Source organism: Mycetomoellerius zeteki, unplaced genomic scaffold (genome assembly GCF_001594055.1).
Source record: "Mycetomoellerius zeteki isolate Tzet28-1 unplaced genomic scaffold, Tzet1.0 scaffold25, whole genome shotgun sequence".
Taxonomy (NCBI): Eukaryota; Metazoa; Arthropoda; class Insecta; order Hymenoptera; family Formicidae; genus Mycetomoellerius; species Mycetomoellerius zeteki.
This window is the reverse complement of record NW_017257227.1, coordinates 3,376,538-3,396,604: the sequence shown is the minus strand read 5'-3', so window position 1 is coordinate 3,396,604 and position 20,067 is coordinate 3,376,538. Positions and strand designations below refer to the sequence as shown.

The following is a 20,067-nucleotide window of genomic DNA, read 5'->3' as shown; positions in this document are numbered from 1 at the left end:
ATAGTCGATGTTGACAAGCGGATGATATTATCGGGTTAATAACTTGCTTATAGTCGAAAAGCAAGTGCTTACGATATTTGATTCAGCACATGGTGATTACATACTACTCATGTTACTATTGATTGTTATCCGAAAGGGTTTATAGAAGTACTCATAGATGGTAGCGGTTCAACCCTCTGTGTACTGAGCAAGCGCAAAATCACAGCGGTTTGGTATAATCACGAAGAACGAATCAGTTAAACGATAATTTTCGCTCCGTGAACTGCAATGAACGTCAATGAAGGTAGAATATATCTCGAAAAAATAGCAAAAGTACGCACCGCGATATTTTACTAAAAATATAGGTGTGTCGTGTGAAACAGTTATGTAATACAATAGAGTATAAAAATTATATTTTCGATCATATGTGTGTTGATAGAAATTTTTCATTCCGGTTTAAATTCTGTAAAATTTTCAAAAAAATTAATTATAATTGAATTATTATTATTTATAAAATAATAAATTAATGGTATTTTATATTATTAAATAATTTGCTTTCTGTGAAATATTACTATTCACATCGATAGTAATAGTTAGTTTTCAATATTTTTCTAATTCTAGTCAATTTTAATATTAGTCATTGTTAGATGTTATAATTTATTTCTATTTTCTCAATTTTGCGAAGATATTTCTTCTCTTGAGGTGATTATATATCCTGTTTGTCACTTAATGTGTTATCTATGAAACGATTTTTTAGTAAAGGATGCTTAATAAACATATGTATAATAACATTTACATAACTAACGGTCACTCATAAATAAAAGGAAAGGGGTAAATAAAGGGAATAATTCACTTTTAAAAATTTGCCACAAAAATCCACAAGAATCATAATTTTTTTCAAGGCGACTATACATCTGTCATAGAAGTTCGGAACTTTGTGTTCCACGAAAGTTCGCGAGAACCAGGTATAAAACTTTCTATGCTAGCAAATGCTTGCTTTCTCGACATATAGATTGCCCCAAAGTGTTTTTGAGTGGTAAAGTTGGATATAGTGTATAAGTTGAACGGTTAATTCTGGTGATGTGTGCACGATTTATTTCTTATTTCCCTCCGTTATAGACAAAGAGAGTTCGGAAACTTTAATTCTTAGAAAATACAATAAACCGAAATACAATTAAAATAGAAATTTTTCGTCAGAATTGATCATCTTACAGAAGATTTTTTTAAGAGAGATATAAATTACTAAGAGAATGCTTTAAACTTTCAGTTTAGATTTAAAAAAAAAATGATATATAATATTTTATTTACATCATCCATTATTCACTTCTCATTATTAATATTTCCTCTGAGGTTTAAAAAAATATTAGTTTAAAAAAAATTATAATATTCTATAATAAATTATAAAAAATAATATATATGAAGTAATTAGTATTTAAAAATAGTATTTAAAATTTTAGCAAAATATACAAATCTCAAAATAATTTTATTCAGATCATCAAAATAATTATGTGGGACGTTCAAACTGATTGCTAGAATGTTAAATCCTATGCAGCATTGTCCTCAATGCTTTTCTACGTATATAATTATTTCGATGATCCAATGAAATTATTTTCAGATCTAATTAAATTTTTAGACACTTCAGTAAAACTTCTTTCCATGCGTTCGTAAAATATTAAGTGATACTTATTAGCAAGTCAGAAAAACAAAATTTAAAAAATAATACAAAATAATAATATTCCTTCTAAATTAATAATAAATGGAAATATTTCTTTGATTTGACGCGAAATTTAATTTTGTTAGATATAAATTACGCCTTTGCGATGAGTCGCCAATGTTTACGGATATTAGGCATATGGCCCGATCCATTTGTGAGTGATTTCAACCGGCTAAACATAAGATTCATGATCGTTACGTGTATCCTGAGCTTTTATGTGATCATGCCGCAACTGACGAACATGATGCTTGCCTGGGGAAACGTGGCTCGGATGGTAGAGTACGTCGCCTCCGCAAACTTCAGTTTAATGGCACTGTGCAAATTAGTTGGTACTTGGTATCACGGTGAAAGTAAGTTATCATTTCGAAAGTAAGTTGTTATCGATATTTTTATTTAAAAATATAGAGATTCATTATTTATAACTCTAAAATCAACATTGTAACTGTTTTATTCGTATAAAGACGGCTCATGCCTTTCTCGAGCCATTTTTTAATCATTTGCATTAATTTGCATTGATATATCATGTTTATTGATATATCGTGTTTAATTCGAAAGCACTTCGAACGCTGATGATATCAATCGTGACCGATTGGATGACTTCGACAAACAACCGGGAACGAAATACAATGTTAAATATAGCGAAACGTGGCAGAGCCCTATCTGTTAGATGTTTTGTGACCATGACGGGTACAGTCACGTTTTACATATCTCTCAACCTCCTGAAATTCTATCGAAATGTACATCAACCTCAAAGGAATCTCGTGTATCGATTTTCCTATCCTTACAATACTCAAAATACTCCGAACTACGAAATAACTTTTTTCACTCAACTTTCCGGCGGCATGTACTCGGCTATGATCAATTGTACCATCGACACTTTTGTCTCGATACTTGTGCTACACATATGCGCACAGTTGATAAATTTACGAATGGCACTCAACAATCTGGTCGACGAGCTAGCCAAAGGATCTATATCTTCCTCGAGATTTAAGAAAGGCTTAATTATGATTACTATGCGTCACGAACATCTTATCAGGTATGCCGAAAAATTTCAAATAATTATTTAACAGTGAAATATACTTAAATATTTAAGATCATTTATTTATAAGATATTTTAAAATAGAATTCATTCTTTCATATTTATAATATAATGTCCCTATATAAAAAACAAAAAGTATTTTTTTATTAAGTCATTTTTTAAAAAACATACAAAATATGATATTTAAAATTTTAAACATTTTAATATTTTAAGATTATTAGATTTAAATAAGAACTACAATGAACATAAAATACCACTCCATTTTAAAAACTATGGTTCTATATCAAATATTTTTTAATCTTTAACAAATTAAAAGTTTCGCATATCAAAATAATTATAATAAATCGATAATTAATATAAAATATATGAATTCAAGGAACGCAAATACAGTCGATGAATGTTATAGCGCAGTGTTATTTGTGCACATGTTAGCTGCTACTTTTCAGCTGTGTTTTGAAAGTTTTCAAGTTTTCACGGTAAGAGAGATAATTTACCCTTTTTTCACAAAGTTTATACAAAATAAAAACTGAATATATATAAAGTAAAAATGCTTTATCGCTAAATTATCTATTTTGCTAAAATGGAAATATAAGATAAAAATTTGACAATATAGTTGATTTATAAATAATCATTAGATCTAGAAAAAGATCTGTATTATTTTCAGATAGTAACAAGTCATGTGGATGTACCTATTATCAAAATGGCCTTTCTCTCGTTTTACTTCACTCTTGTATTGACGCATTTGTATTTTTATTGTTATTCAGCTGAAAGACTTTTAACAGAGGTAAAATAATTATTAATTATGTACCAAATGTGATTTCTCTGAGCGAAACAAAAATGTAATTTTCAGAGCACAAACATGGCGAATGGCGTGTATGAATGCAAATGGTACGATATACCACCAAGAGACGCGAAAAATTTATTGTTTATGATATATCGATCTACAATTCCACTTAAACTGACAGCTGGAAAATTTGGAACTTTTTCATTAGAAATGTTTGGAACAGTAAGCTATTTAGAAGAAAAATATATTATTTCACAACAAAAAATCCCATTTTTTATCCATAGAAAGAGTGACAAAATACGATTATAAACATTGACTTCTAAAAAAATTTTTATTTTCCGCGATTTCGCGAAAAATAAAAATTTCGAAATAAATTATATTTTATTTTAAAATTAAAAGTGTTCTCTTTCGATCATATTAATTTAATAAGGCCTGAAAACAATTTTTCTAATCCTTCGTCAGAAATGTGCGATTTTGAAGACACAAAGTAAATTTTTTCATTGCAAATTCTAATAGATAAATTTAAATCTATAAAATAATAAAATACAATTGGACTTCTAAGATGATAAAGATTTGTTCAAACTTTCACAAGTATGTAAAAACTTTTTCACATTTTTATATAAACTGGAACAATATAAAAATCTGCGCTGAAATTTAAAGACTTACATTGTAGATGAAAGATAAAAATTTTTTCCAACATAAGCGAGAGTTAAGAAGTCAATAAGATTTGTTGTTTCACTCTCTGCATGAATATTGTGCTTTCTCTTTTGTGTTATTATATAATGTATTAATATTCTGTATAAGAATAATATAATTATAATCATCTCGATAAAAAAAATTAAAAATTTATATTTTATTTTCATTTCATAGACGGTGAAAACGTCAATGGGATATCTATCTGTATTGCTGACAATGATGGACTAGAAAGCATAATGTTGAAATAATAAATTAAATGTGTGTGCTTTATTATAATATTATTTATTTTCTATATACTATATTAATATAGGTTTATACAATGTAGATACATGTAATATAATTTTTGCTGGACAAATATATATGTTTTTGGCAACAAAATAAATTATTTATTTATTACCTTCCATCGTCATAAAGTAATTAATTCTTTATCAAAAAGAAAAACAATACTTGTAATCTTCAATTTAATAATGAAAAATATGATACATTACATGTTACTCGTGTTACTATCGATTGTTCTACAAAAGAGTTTATACAAGTATTCATACAGATAGTAACCGTTGAGAACCTTTGTATACTGAGCAAGCGCAAAATCACGGCGGTTTGGTACAATCCGTAGAGAGCGATTCAGTCAAACGATTATTTTTGCGCAGTGAACATCAATGAATGCCAACAAAGGTAGAACATACCTCGAAATAAAATAGTAAAAATGTGTGCACTGCAAGTTCTATTAAAAATATAATTACATAAACATATAATAATATTACATTTTCAAAATTAAGGATTGTTTATTAAATCAAAGAAAGAAATGGCTTTAATAGTTTGTTATGAAAAATAGCAAAAAGCACCAATAGCTTTTTGCAAGGAGTCTATAGATCTCTTATAGAAGGTTAAAACTTTGGTGGTTCATCAAAGTTTGCGAGAATGGAAATAAAGCTTTGCATTCTAGCAAAAAACATTTCGTTTTCGATAAGAAGTTTTCCTGCAGATATATAGTGTTTTTATATTGCAAAGTTGGATGAAATCCAAGTTACGTGAAATAAACGTCAGTTGTGCACGAATCGCCTTTTATTTCCAGAGAGCGAGTTTACACTAAAAAGAAATTTTCTAAAGCTTTGACAACTTCAAAATCGAAGTATAATTACAGCAATAACTTTAAATAACGATAAAATTTTGCAAGAAAGGATCGTGAAAAGAGATGTGAAACTTAGACAACATAACTGTATACATAAAAATAATGTGATATTGAAGAGAAGCATTTTCATCCGAAAATATTTTTAGCTTTGTTTAGTAGAATCATATACTCACAATTCATTCATTATTTACCATTTTAATTTTTATTTTGCACATTATATACACGAGTCTAGAGAAGTGTTAGTTTTCTATAATAATATAGCATATTATTATAGAACATAGACGCAACAAAATTTTGTAAATTCAGATATTAGAACATGATATTCTTATATGTGTACTTTGACGTTTTGAAATCGGATGTCCAAATTGCTCCATCACGGGATATTTTTTTTCTATATCGATAAAAAATAGCTCGACTTTTAATCTAATCAGCTTGCACATTACCGTTGAACTTCTTTTCTATCTTTAACTTTAGCTAGTATATTACAAATCAGTAATCTTACAAATCACGTATATTACAAATCAGGCCATAAATAGCTGTACAAATACTGGAAAATCGAACTATTTTTCGTCAAAAAGAGAATGTGATATGATAGAATAATTTTGATATTGGATTCGGTTACAGAGCATTAAAATATATATAAAAATATCATGGCCTAATCTCCGGATCAAATATTAAATTTTGTTTAGTATAATCTATAATAACGAATTATATAAGAAATAATATAAATGAAGTGAATTCCTTCATAAGTGCTACAATACAATTAAAAATAAAAGAAATAAGTAACATCTACATTCACTACTAATTAACAATGAGATGATTACTTCTAACAAATGAGAAACAAAATTCGGAAGTAAAGTAACAAATTAATGTATATTCTAAATAAAGAAATAATATTTTTCCAAACATTTTAATTTATAGATTTCAATTACATGTTTACCATGACTCGCCAATGGCTACGGGTATTTGGCATATGGCCCGATCCACATATGTCTTTGAGTGACTTTCGTTGGCCGAACATACGATTTATTATCATCGTATGTAATATAAGTCTGTACGTATCCGCGCCGCAAATGATGAACGTGGTTCGTACTTGGGGTAATATGACTCGAATGGTGGAAAATTTTGTCTCTGCGAATTTCAGCTTGATGGCAATATGCAAATTGATTGTTACCTGGTATCATGGCAAAAGTAAGTTTATTTTACGTGACAATGTAAATGTCGAATATATTTATTTTATCGTTCGTGATATCAAATGTCAAAACCATGTACATCCTCCTTATTTAAATACAAAACGTCCAGATAATGTTTTAGATAACATATATGTTCAAAATCCGGACATGAAAGACGGTTTATACGATGTTAGTTTTAATCAAATCTGTCGAACAAGCCGAATAACCGGCAATTAAGTAAATTGGAGTTTAGTCGAAATCGCTCTAAAAGACTACTTAATGGTGTGTTTAAAATGCTTTATGCTCCGATTTTGAACATGGTGATGTCTAGAAACTTACTTGTTTTAATAATTTATATTCATATTGACATTCATTTTGGAAGCACTTCAGCAGCTATTAGTGTCGATTATGACCGATTGGACTTCAACGACTAACTGGGAACGAAATACCATGTTGAAAATTGCGAAGCGTAGCAGAAACTTGTCCCTTAGATGTTACGTGTCCGCATTGGGCTTGACGACATTTTCACTTTCTTTTCATTTCTTGAGGCTTCTTGAAAATATACACCAGCCTCAACGGAATCTCGTCTATCGATTAGAAATCATTCAAAACAGTCCGAACTACGAAATCACCTATATTATTCAACTTTTCGGCGGTGCATATGCAGTTTTCGCTAACTACACGATCGATAGTTTTGTCTCGGTACTTGTGCTGCACGTATGCTCGCAACTCATAAATCTGAGGATAACAATCAACAATCTGGTGAACGAATTAGCTAACAACTCTATATCTTCTTCAAGAAAAGAGAGATTTAAGAAAAGTTTAGCAGCAATTGTAATACGACATGAACATCTTATCAGGTATGTTAGAAAATTTCCACTACATCATTAGTATGAAGTATTTATACTCATTCCTACAATTAAATAGTAAATTATTTTTAAGATTACTTTAAATGAATTCGAGCGAATCTTTATTATGTATAAGATGAATCAAATATTATATAATATAATTAAACATGGAAATTACTGTTTTACTGAAGCGTTTAAGAATTTAGCGAAATACAGGTTTAAAAATAATTTTGTTAAACCATTAATAAAATAGTTATGTAGGACGAACTGATTGCAAGAATGTCAAAACTTTATACAGCGTTGTTCATTATGCTTGAGATTCCTTCGTAATCATTTTGATGGTCAATAAAGTTATTTTCATATTCGTGTTCAGCTAAATTTTTAGAGTAAATCAAACATCAGAAAATTCTTTCTATGTATAAAAATATTTGCCTACTTGTTCTTATTTCTTTTAAAATATCATGCTTTGAACGGTGGAAGGAAATTAGAGATCCATAAGGGGGATTTAAGTATAAATGACATAAAATATATAATTTAATGATGTATTAAATAATATTTCAAATACAATATTTAAAAAATACTTTTTAATATTTATTTGTAAAAATATGAAATAAATATTAAAACATATTTTTCAATATTATATACTGATTTGGATAATTTAATAATATACATACCTATATAAATTCAGATACATAAAAATTCGAACTTTAAACTTTTTCAAGAGATTTGTATATTGAGATTTAAATAATTAGATGTTAACATATATATATATATAATAAGTGAATAATGTAAAAATTTTTAAGGAACGCAAAGACAATCGACTGCTGCTACAGCTCAGTATTATTTATGAACCTATTAATAACTACTCTTCAAATGTGTTTTATAGCTTTTCAGATTTTTACGGTATGTGAGATCACTTATATGCGTGTTCTTTCTCGTGTATTTTATAAAGCGGTTAAATTAAATAAATACTAAATTTGCTAATGATATACTTTTCATTAAAGAGTAGCATAATATATTGTGTTAAATTTGCACTGCGTATTTTCACGTGCAACTATTAAAATGTATTATTTTCAGATGATAACAGATAATTTGAAAATATCTATTACCCCAATGCTTTTTCGCTTGTTTTATATCACATTTATGTTGACACACTTCTATACATATTGCTACTCAGCTGAAAAACTTATGGCAGAGGTAAAGTAATTATGTACGTTAATGCAACCTATGCAAAAAAATCAAAATTTTCAGAGCACCAATATGGCGTACGGAGTGTATGAATGCAAGTGGTATGATATACCATCGAAAAACGCAAAAGACTTAATGTTGATTGTACATCGATCTACAATTCCTCTTAAATTGACAGCTGGAAAATTCGGGATCTTTTCATTAGAGATGTTTGGAATAGTAAGATGTATCTATATGTGTATGTATGTGTGTGTAGAGTATAGAAAGATATATATTATTTTCTCTCTATATGTGATTATGATGTGAGTATATATGTCTGCATAAAAATACAAACATTTTTATAATTATTATATATGTAAATTGGATATTATTTTTATTTTTTTATTTTGTTATATACAGAGACCAATTTTAATTTACAACCCCCAAAAGCATTATTTTTTATTTTAGAAAAAAGAAAAACAATGTAATAATTGCATAAATTTGTATTTTCATGTAAAAATCTATATATACATATTTTATGTATACAGGGTGGTCCACTTTAATCGATCATCTAAAATATTTCGCATATCAAATGAAAGTGGAACGGTTTTGAAGAAGACATATTTTGGCCATGTTGTTTTTTTTCTAGGTGGAAGCGCCAAAAAGATATAAAGGTCACCTCTCCACTTTTTTAAATAGAATTGTATGATTTATTTTACACAATATAATTCCTCTAATTATTCTGCATATAAAAGTATTAAGATAGTGATATCAAAAAAACCAATAGTTAACGAGATATTATACACTTTATTCTGGCACATATTGACATAAAATGTTAAATAACTCATGAACTATTAACTTTTTGATAATCGTATTTTAATACTTTTATAGACAGAATAATGAGATGAATCAATTGTAAAAAAACACATAGTTTAAAAAAATATGTATGCAAAATGAATAATTTTTTAAATAAACAATTATATATTTTCTTTCCACTAACTGATTCATCTCATTCCATTTAAAAAAGTGAAGGTGACCATCATATCTTTTTGGCGCCTCCATTTAGGAAAAAAACAACATGACCAAAATATATCCACTTCGAAACCGTTCCACTTTCATTTGAAACATTTTTTTATATCATCAAAAATAAGCGAGATATTTCAGATGGTCGATTTAAGTGAATCACCTTGTATATGTATACATATATATTATATAATTTACATATATACATAAATATTACATACATAAATTAATGTATATGTACATACATGTATATATCTATATATACATCTGTAAATACATTTTTTACTACGTATACTTTTTATTTCAAGTGTTTATCATGATTATATACAAAATTGTATTTAAGAAAAGTATGTAAAATTGTATTTATATTCTGTATTCTATTTAGGCTATTAAAACGGCAATGGGATACTTATCTGCATTGATAACATTGAGAGATTAGAAAAAGTGATACTGAAAAGATAATAACAAATGGATTTCACATAACTGACTATGGCATCAGTTTTTAAGTAATGGAATAAACGGACTTCTCTTCTCTCTTATATAGTCATAACTTTTGAATTATAAAAATGCACATTTCGGCGCAGTAAATCTAACGCAGTAAATCTAACGCAGTAACTGTTATTCGATTATAAGTTCAATTTTTCTGCCATCGTTCAGTAATTTAATCATAAGAATTTAATGAAACATATTTATTCCAAAATAAAATATTATGAAGACAAAAATTATCAATTTTTTATTGTATTGCAATAACATAGAACTCTATTAAACAACAATTCTTGTTCATTAAACATGATAATTTATATGTTTGTAATAATTAAATCTTACATCACTAATTAAAACGAAAAGGCGTATGTATATTTTATAATTCAAAATACTAGTATTTCACTTTTACATTAAGATTAAATCAGAATACAACATTTTTGTATAGAGTACAATAATATTATATGTACCACAGTGAAATACTAGTATTTCACTTTTACATTAAGATTAAATCAGAATACAACATTTTTGTATAGAGTACAATAATATGTACCATAGTGCACTCTAGTGCGTGCAATCGAATTCGCTATTAAATGTAGATAATAAGAATATCAGAGATATACCAGTTTACTTTAAAAATCCTACAAAAATCTTAAAAAACTTTTTTTAAGTTTTAAACATTAAAATTATAATAATAAGTAAATAAAAAATAAGAATAAAAAATATATAAATTTTCGAAATATATAAAAACAATCGGCGGTTGCAATAATTCAGTGTTATTTGTACATATGTTAGCTGCTTTTTAGTTGTAACTTCAAGTTTATAGCTTAAAACTTTCAAATTTACATGGTAAGTAAGATGATTTATTTTGTTTTTCATAAAGTTTTTTTAAAAAGTTGAATACATAACAGAGTGTCCCCAAAAAGTCTTCCTATATATGTATACGCAGGATGAGTTTTATAAAAAGTTCACCAAATTTTTTTCGAAAACGGTTAAAAATATAAGGAGACACCTATTATCAAAATTGTAGGGTAAATAGGGAGACATACTTTCATGACCTTGAATAATCCTAAATGTCCTTAGTTTTTTTACTACCAATAAAAAAGATTTATTTTTACATAATATTTATTCATTGATCAAAAATCGTAATTTTTCGCTTTACTATGACATGCGAGGACATTGTGCGATAGCGGCGAAGTCAGCAACGTAGCGGCGCAGCGTTAGGTATCTATAATATAACCTTTGTTGGACAAATATATGCTTTTAGGCAATAAAAAAATAAAATTATTTATTTATTACCTTCTAATATTATAACTGAATCTTTTAAATAATACAGTATTTATAAAAGCATTGTTTGTAATCGATTCTCTAATGAAAAATATGATAATTATATGTTACTCACGTTACTATTGATCGTTCTAAAAAGAGCTTATACAAGTATTCACGCAGACAATAGCTGAATCCTTTGTATACTGAGCAAGCGCAAAATCACGGCGGTTTGGTATAATCGCAGAGAGCGATTCAGTCAAACGATAATTTTTGTGCTGCGAACATCAATGAATACCAACGAAGGTAGAATATATCTTGACATAAAATAGTAAAATTAATTTTTAATATTTTCCTAATTTCTTTAGTCATGTCACTTTATTTTAATTTAATTTACTTTTATTTTATTCATATAAAAAAATGTTTTGTAAAATAACTATATATTCTATTCATCATTTAATATGTTACTCGTATTTATCGAGTAAAGGAGTAGGGGTCTGACAAACATATAATATATCTTCAAAAACACGATTTGTTTATTAAATCAAAGAAAAAGATCGCGTTAATAATTTGTTACAAAAATCGGCAAAAAAAGTATCATAATTTTTTGCGAGGAGTCTATAGATCTCTTATAGGAGGTAAAAACTTTGGTGGTCCACGAAAGTTTGCGAGAATGGAAATAAAACTTTGCACACTAGCAAAAAACGTTTCGTTTTCGAGGAAAAGTTTTCATACAAATTTATAGTGTTTTTGAGAGGCAAAGTTGGATAAAATCAAATTACATGAAACAAACGGTCAGTTGTGCACAAATCGCTTTTCGTGTATGTTTCCAGTGAAAGAGTTTATTTATTAGAGAGAAATTCTCCAAAGCTTTAACAACTTGAAAATCGAAGGATAATTATGGCAGCAATTTTTTGTGACGATAAAATTTTGCAAGAAGAGATCTTGAAGAGAGATTTGAAGCTTAAACAACATAATTATAATAAAAACAGTGCGATATTGAATAGAAATATTATGATAAAAACATTTTTAGTTTTGTTTTAAAAGGATCATGCTTATTTATTAACTTTATTCATTGTTTACTATTTTAATTCTCATTTTACGCGAACCTAGAGAAGTGTTAGTTTTGTTCTACATAATAATTTATATTAACAAATTGAATAAGATGTAAGTGAAATCTTTTATGAGTGCTACAATACAGCTGAAAAGAAAAAATAAGTAACTTTTACATTTATTAATAACTACATTTACTAGATAATTATTTTTAACAAATAAGGAAAAAGTGTTAGAAATGGATTGAAGTAATAAATTAATATATTTGAATTTAAACGACTTTTTAAAGAATTTTATTTTATAGATTTGAATTACATGTTTACCACAACTCGTCAATTTCTACGGATATTTGGCATATGGCCCGATCCACGTATGCCTTTAAGTAACTTTCGTTGGCCAAGCATAAGACTCATTATCGTCATATGTAACATCAGTTTGTACATATTTGTGCCGCAAATGATAAATGTGATTCGTGTTTGGGGCAACATGACTCGGATGGTGGAATATTTTGTCTCTACGAATTCCAGCTTGATGGCAATGTGCAAATTGATCGTTACTTGGTATCATGGCAAAAGTAAGTTTATTTTACGTGACAATGTAAATGTCGGATAGATTTATTTTACCGTTCGTGATATAAAATGTCAAAATATGTACATCCTCCTTATTTAAATACAAAACGTCCAGATAATGTTTTATATAAAAACTCAGATAGCATGCATGTTCGAAATCCGGACATGAAAGACAGTTTATAGTATAATGTTTAAAAGACAGCCCTACTTTCTATTTAATGTGTAAGGGCGATTTCGACTATATTTCGATTAACATAACTCTTTCAAGTCGGTGGTATATATATGTATCAACGTCTTTAAAAAATAATTTAGTAAATATTTAAGATAGGAATTTAAGATTTTTTACGTGATTTTGGACATGGTGCTAGAAATATGCTAGTTTTAATAATTTATATTTGTATTGACGTTTATACTGGAAGAACTTCAGCAGCTGATAGTGTCGATTATGACCGATTGGATGACTTCGACTAACTGGGAACGAAATACCATGCTGAAATTCGCGAGACATGGCAGAAAGATATCCTTTAGATGTTGTGCAACCGTAACGGGCTTACTTATAATGTCATTTTGTCTGCATATAATCAGAATCATTAAAATTATAAACCTACCTTATCGGACCCTCATCTATCGAATGGATAATATCCAAAAGAGTCCGACTTACGAAATCACGTATTGTATTCAATTTATCGGCGGTGCATGTTCACTTTTCGCTATCTATACGATCGACAGTTTTGTCTCGATACTTGTGCTGCACACATGCTCGCAGCTCACAAATCTGCGGACGACATTGAACAATCTAGTGAACGAAATAACTAACGATTCGATATCTAAAGAGAGCTTTAAGAAAGGTTTAGCTGCGATTGTTGTACGACATGAGTATCTCATCAGGTACGCTGGAAAATTTCCAGTGCATTAATAGTATGAAGTATTTATATAAGGATTTCTACAATTACATAGCAAATTATTTTTAAGATAAATTTAAAAATAAATTTGAGCGCCCTTCTTTTTTTATTAAGAAATATAGTTACATAATATAATTACACACCGGAAAAAAGTTTTATTAAAATATCTAAAAATTTGGGTAGATACAGATTTGAAAATAATTTTATCAGGCCATCAAAATGATTATGTAGAACGTTGAAACCAGTTGCAAAATTTTTTATAGCATTGCACATCACGCTTGAGATTCCTACTTAATTATTTTGATAGTATAAACAAAATTATATTTAAATCTCTATCTAGCTAAATTTTTAGATACACATTAGTAAAAATGTTCTTTCCGTGTACAAAAATATTTAAAGAAATTGGAAAGACTAAGGGCAATAGGAGTCAGGCGCAGAAGACGTCGCGCAAATAATACACAGTAGTGAGTCTTTCTGGCGTGATTTTTTATTACTTTCCAACTTTCATTTTCTTGGAATTGATTAACGATTTAATGTTAGATTTTTCCATTTGTAATCTCGAAAAAAATACTAGCTAAATCTAAAAGTGACTCACTGTGTCTGATACTGACTAACCAACATATTGAGAACCAATTTTTGAATCATTAATAGTAATGTTTGCGATATGGTTTTTTGTGATCACGATGAGCGTCCTTAATTTCGGGATAATTAATATAATTTTAAAGTTTTTTGATAAATTAGTGAGTGTTTTCCATATTCTCTGTTTCGATATTCCCAATATTTCTTTTGTTTTTCTTTTTTCTTTTTCTTTCACTCTTATTTGGGTTTAATTCTGGCATTTATGACAAGATAACTTTTATTCACAGTTTGTATATATTAGTGTGTGTTGTCTCTGAAGAAGGCTCAAAAGTGAGCCGAAACATGTAAGCTCGTTTAGTAGAATAAAGAAGTTTTACGCTTTATGGATGTATTATTTGCGCGATGTCTTCTGCGCTTGACTCTTATTGCTCTTAGTCTTTCCAATTTTTTTTTATTTATAAGGAGTCTTTGTAGTTTAATTTGTTATGCAAAAATATTTAATTACTTCTTTTTTCTTTTAAAATATATTGTGCTTTTAAGAAGGAAATTAGAGATTTATTATATTTATTATAAATATGTATTACAAGCATGATACAAAATATGAAATTGAATCGTATAAATTCAGACAGATTCAAAATAACAATTCAAACTTAAAACTTTTTTATGACTTGTAATTGTTAAGATCTTCAAAGTAATAAATCGTTAACGTATAACAAGTGAATAATATATCTATAAATTTTCAAGTAATGCAAAGACGATCGACAGCTGCTACAGTTCATTATTATTTATGAACATATTTTTCGCCATTCTTCAAATGTGTTTTATAGCTTTTCAGATTTTTACGGTATGTAAGAGTACTTATATGAATATTTTTTTCGCGTATATTTTATAAAATGTTTGAATTAAATGAATATTAAATTTACTAACGATATCGTTTTATTAAATAATATAGCGTAATATATTATGTTAGATTTACATTGTGCACTTTTATCACGTGCAACTATTAAAATGTATCATTTTCAGATCATAACAGATCATTTGCAAATATCTTTAGTCAGAATAATTTTTCTCTCATCTTATATCACTTATATGATGACGCATTTGTATGCATATTGCTATTCAGCTGAAAAACTTATGGCAGAGGTAAAATTTATGCGCGTTAATTCAGTACTTTTAATACAATTTATCTACATTAATTCAACCCATGTAAAAAAAATATGATTTCAGAGCACCAATATGGCGTACGGCGTTTATGAATGCAAGTGGTACAACCTACCGTCGAAAGATGCAAAAGACTTAATGTTCATTGTATATCGATCTAAAATTCCTCTTAAACTGACAGCTGGAAAATTCGGCATCTTTTCAATAGAGATGTTTGGATCAGTAAGATATATTTATAGAGTATAGAAAAATACATTGTTTTGTCTATGTATTTGTGGTTATGATGTGAGTATATGTCTCAATTGTATAAAAATGCAAATTTTTTTGTAATTATTAACTTGGATATTATTTTTATTCTTCTATTATTTGTTATATATGTACTGTATATGTATGTATATATTATGTAATAATAGAAAAATTATAAGAACAATATGTAATTTATAACATATACGAAGATTTGTATTTTTATGTAAAATCTATATACACAGTGTTTTATTTCAAAAGTAATGAGTCAAATATCTGAGAAAATACAATGGATACGGAAAAATGTTTTAAATAAATGTTATACTATCTTAGGAGATGTATTAATAAAATTAATATTGATAAAATTAATTAAAATCAATTTTCGAAAAAAATTTGCGACTCAAAATGCTGTAGCAACATAATTCTTGAAAAATTAAGTAAAAAAGTTATTTGTAAATTTTTATTTTAAGGAATAATTTTGAAATAATAAAGGTTTAAATGTCTATGTATCGCGCGTGTGGTAGTAAATATTAGTGAGCAGTGAAGAGCGTTCACTAATACCTACTCACAGGTAACTATGTATATAAACATAAGCTGAAAAAATCCTTATACCGCAGATTATTGCTTCAAACAAAAATTTATAAATAACTTTTTTTACTTAATTTTTCGAAAACTTTCTTGCTAAAGCATTTTGACTCATGAATTTTGGAACATCCTGTAATGCGTGCATGCGTCCGTGCGCGCGCGCGTGTGTGTGTGCGTGTACATATGTATATTTTTTATTGCATATACGTGTTATGTATTATTCGTAGCATCTATCAGGAGACACGGTAGTGTCTCGGCTGCCAAGAGCAGCAGCACTACTATGTTCCTTTACACGAGACAGTGATGATTATTTAAAATTGTATCTCTCAAAACCAAACATAAAATTATATTTATATTCTATATTCTGTTTAGGCTATTAAAACGGCAATGGGGTACTTATCAGCATTGTTAACAATCAGAGATTAGAGAAAATGGTACTAAGAGATAATAGCAAATGGATTTCTTACAACGGACTATCGGATTTTGAATAATAGAATAAACAGATTTGTATGCGCTTGTAACTTTTAAATTAGAAAAATGCACATTTTCAGCTCACTTGTCAGTAAAGTTTAATTATTATTTGAATATTAGTCCAACTTTCCACCTAACATCATTCAGCAATTTAACCATAAAAATTTAAGAAAACATATTCTAAAATTAAATATTGTGAAAAAACTTATCAATTTTATTATATTGCAACAATATGAACTTTTGTTAAGCAATTAAATAATTTTTGCTTTTCAAATATGATAGTTTATGATAATTAAAGCTTACATCAGTAATTAAACGAATTCACGCTAAGGTATACTCTAAAAAATGTGGTGTGAATTTAACACCACGCAGTATATATATAATTTTCACCGTGCTAGTATTAATATTAACAACATGCAATGGATTTCACATTAATTTCACACCACAATAATGTTGACACTAGTTGTATAAACACTAGTTTTAAATTCACACCATGCGTTAATATTAATACCGACATGACAAGAATTATATAGACACCGCATGGTATCATAAATCCACACTAATATTTTTTAGAATATACTACTACCTACATTAAATTTTAAACAATAACTATATATATTATATACATTCTTTTTACTACCTGTTTAACATATTATTCATTAATTGTTTCTTTAGCACGTTTAATATTACAATTGTGTAATAATATTTATATAAATAAATGTAATGCAACGATCTAATAAAATTAGCAAAATAAAAAATGACAAATAAAATTTATTTGAACATAAATAATAGAAATCTTTACGGAATGTTTCGTATTTCACTAAGGCCTAGTTTGACAACTCACGGTTAACTCTTAATCGAGGTTCGACTTATTCATTATCTCTTTCCAATTCTAGAATTGGAAAGAAATAAGAAACAGGTTGGACCTCGCTTAAGAGTTAACCGTGAGTTATGAAACTGGGTCTAAGTCGTCATCAGCCGCATCATTAATTCATTAATAAAAACCTTTACTTTTTAATTGCATTTTGAAATCTTTTAAGTTTTTCTCAGTAAGTGAGACAATTTGTTTCGTTTTTTATATATTATAGTTAATACAATAAAAAAATTGAATATACGTTAAGTATTAAATATTAATTTTTTAAATTTAATAACGATCTTTTTTTAATTGAATTAATAATAAAGTAACTTTTTAATTAATATAATATCACATTTTAAAAAAAACAATATTCATAACATTCGGCTATTATCAATTGCATAATAATTATATGTTACTCGTTTTACTATTGATTGATATCCGAAAGGGTTTACCAAAGTACTCACAGATGGTAGCGGTGATTGAATCCTTTGTGTACTGAGCAAGCGCAAAATCATAATCGTTTGGTATAATCGTGAAGAGCGCTTCAGTCAAACAATAATTTTCGCGCCGTGAACATCAATGAATGTCAATAAAGGTAAAATGTTAAAGAACAAAAACTTTAGCGATGTTCTATTAAAAACAACCACGTCGTACACAATATATATGATATAATACAGCTATAATATAATATAAACAGTATATAAAAAAGAGTATTTGAGATCGCGCGTTAATAAAAAATTTCTGGTTTGAATTCTATAAAACTTTCAAAAAAGTTAATTATTACTTGTTTGTGTGATAATAAACTAATGAGAGATTATATTACCGAATAATTTGTTTCTTACAATATATTATTACGTGCATTGATAATTATGTTTAATTTTCAAAATTTTTCTAATTTTTTTCCAGTCATGATTTTTCTTGATCATTGATTTATCTTACATTTTATTTTGTTTTTATTTCATAATCAAAAAGTATATCTTCTTTTGAAATAATTATAATCGATTTTAATCAAGTTTAATAAGATATTTAGTAAACGTTTATTTATGGATTTAGTAAAAAAGTAAACATAAAAAATTTGTAATATTTTTAAAATAATTGTTTATTGAAGGAAAAAAATATTTGTTTTATAATTATAATAATTTGTTGTAAACATCTAAACTTATAAAAATTTTTTAAAAAGTTTAGAAAATAACGATGTTTAATCTAATTTAACATTAAACTATGTTTGTTCTAAAATTTGATTTTATTAGATTTGAATTACGTATTTAATCCGATTCGCCAATGGTTATGGATCTTTGGTATATGGCCCGATCCACAGATTCCATTGAATGAATTTCGTCAGCCAAGTATAAGATTCATTATTGTTATGTGTTCTGTGAGTCTATATGTATTCGGTCCTCAAATGATGAATGTAATTCGTGCTGCGGGTAATGTGACTCGGATGGTGGAAAATTTTTCTTCTGCAAATTTCAGCATGTTGGCAGTGTGTAAATTGTTTGTAACTTGGTATCACGGCAAAAGTAAGTTTACTTCCCACAACAATTGTCGAACAGATTTATTTTTATGATACAAAAGTCACAAAATTACATCTTCTTTATTTAAGCAAAATAGTCAATCAATGTTTTATATGTAGAAACCCACGCATGTTCAAAATCGGAACATAAGACGTGACATTTGCTATGATGACTAAAAATTTTTTAATGGTATCTTTAAGACATCTTATGTTTTATTTTGAACAATGCTGTCTGGGAATTTGTTTTGCTTTAATAATTTATGTATTTATTAATATTCAATCTGGAAGCACTTCAATCGCTGATAGTATCAATTATGACCGATTGGATGACTTCGACGAAAGAGTGGGAACGAAATACTATGTTAAAAATTACGAGAAGTGGCAGAAATATGTCCTTTAAATGTTGTGCGCTCGCAACTAGCTCAATTATATGTCACTTTTTTTTCCAATTGCTGAGGTTCTTCAGAACTATTCACCAGCCTGAACGAAACCTCATTTACCGAATAGAAATGATTCAAAAGAGTCCGAACTACGAAATCACCTATTTTATTCAACTTTTCGGTGCAATGTATACAGCTTTTGCTAATAGCACTATTGACAGCTTTATCTCGGTGCTTGTACTACAAGTGTGTGCGCAACTGATAAATCTGCGAACGATGCTGAATAATTTGGTAAACAAATTAGCCAACAAATCTATATCATCCTTAACATTTAGGGAAGGTTTAGCTGCGATCATCGTACGACATGATCATCTCATCAGGTATGTCTTAGAATCTCTACATTACTTGACATTGCAGTGAAATATCTATAATCATTCTATGATAAAAGACTTTTT

The 20,067-nt window shown here is 27.8% G+C and overlaps 1 protein-coding gene across 1 annotated transcript; it reads left to right on the top strand.

The window, feature by feature from the left end:
- The first annotated feature begins 1,916 nt into the window (after positions 1-1,916).
- Positions 1,917-20,032, top strand: LOC108723692 (uncharacterized). Its single transcript, XM_018449602.1, has 10 exons — positions 1,917-2,043; positions 2,249-2,729; positions 3,109-3,208; positions 3,397-3,516; positions 7,087-7,376; positions 8,168-8,267; positions 13,689-13,810; positions 15,148-15,247; positions 15,631-15,786; positions 19,754-20,032. The coding sequence occupies exons 1-10, from the start codon at positions 1,917-1,919 to the stop codon at positions 20,030-20,032; spliced, it is 1,875 nt and encodes a 624-aa protein (XP_018305104.1).
- Positions 20,033-20,067: the final 35 nt, after the last annotated feature.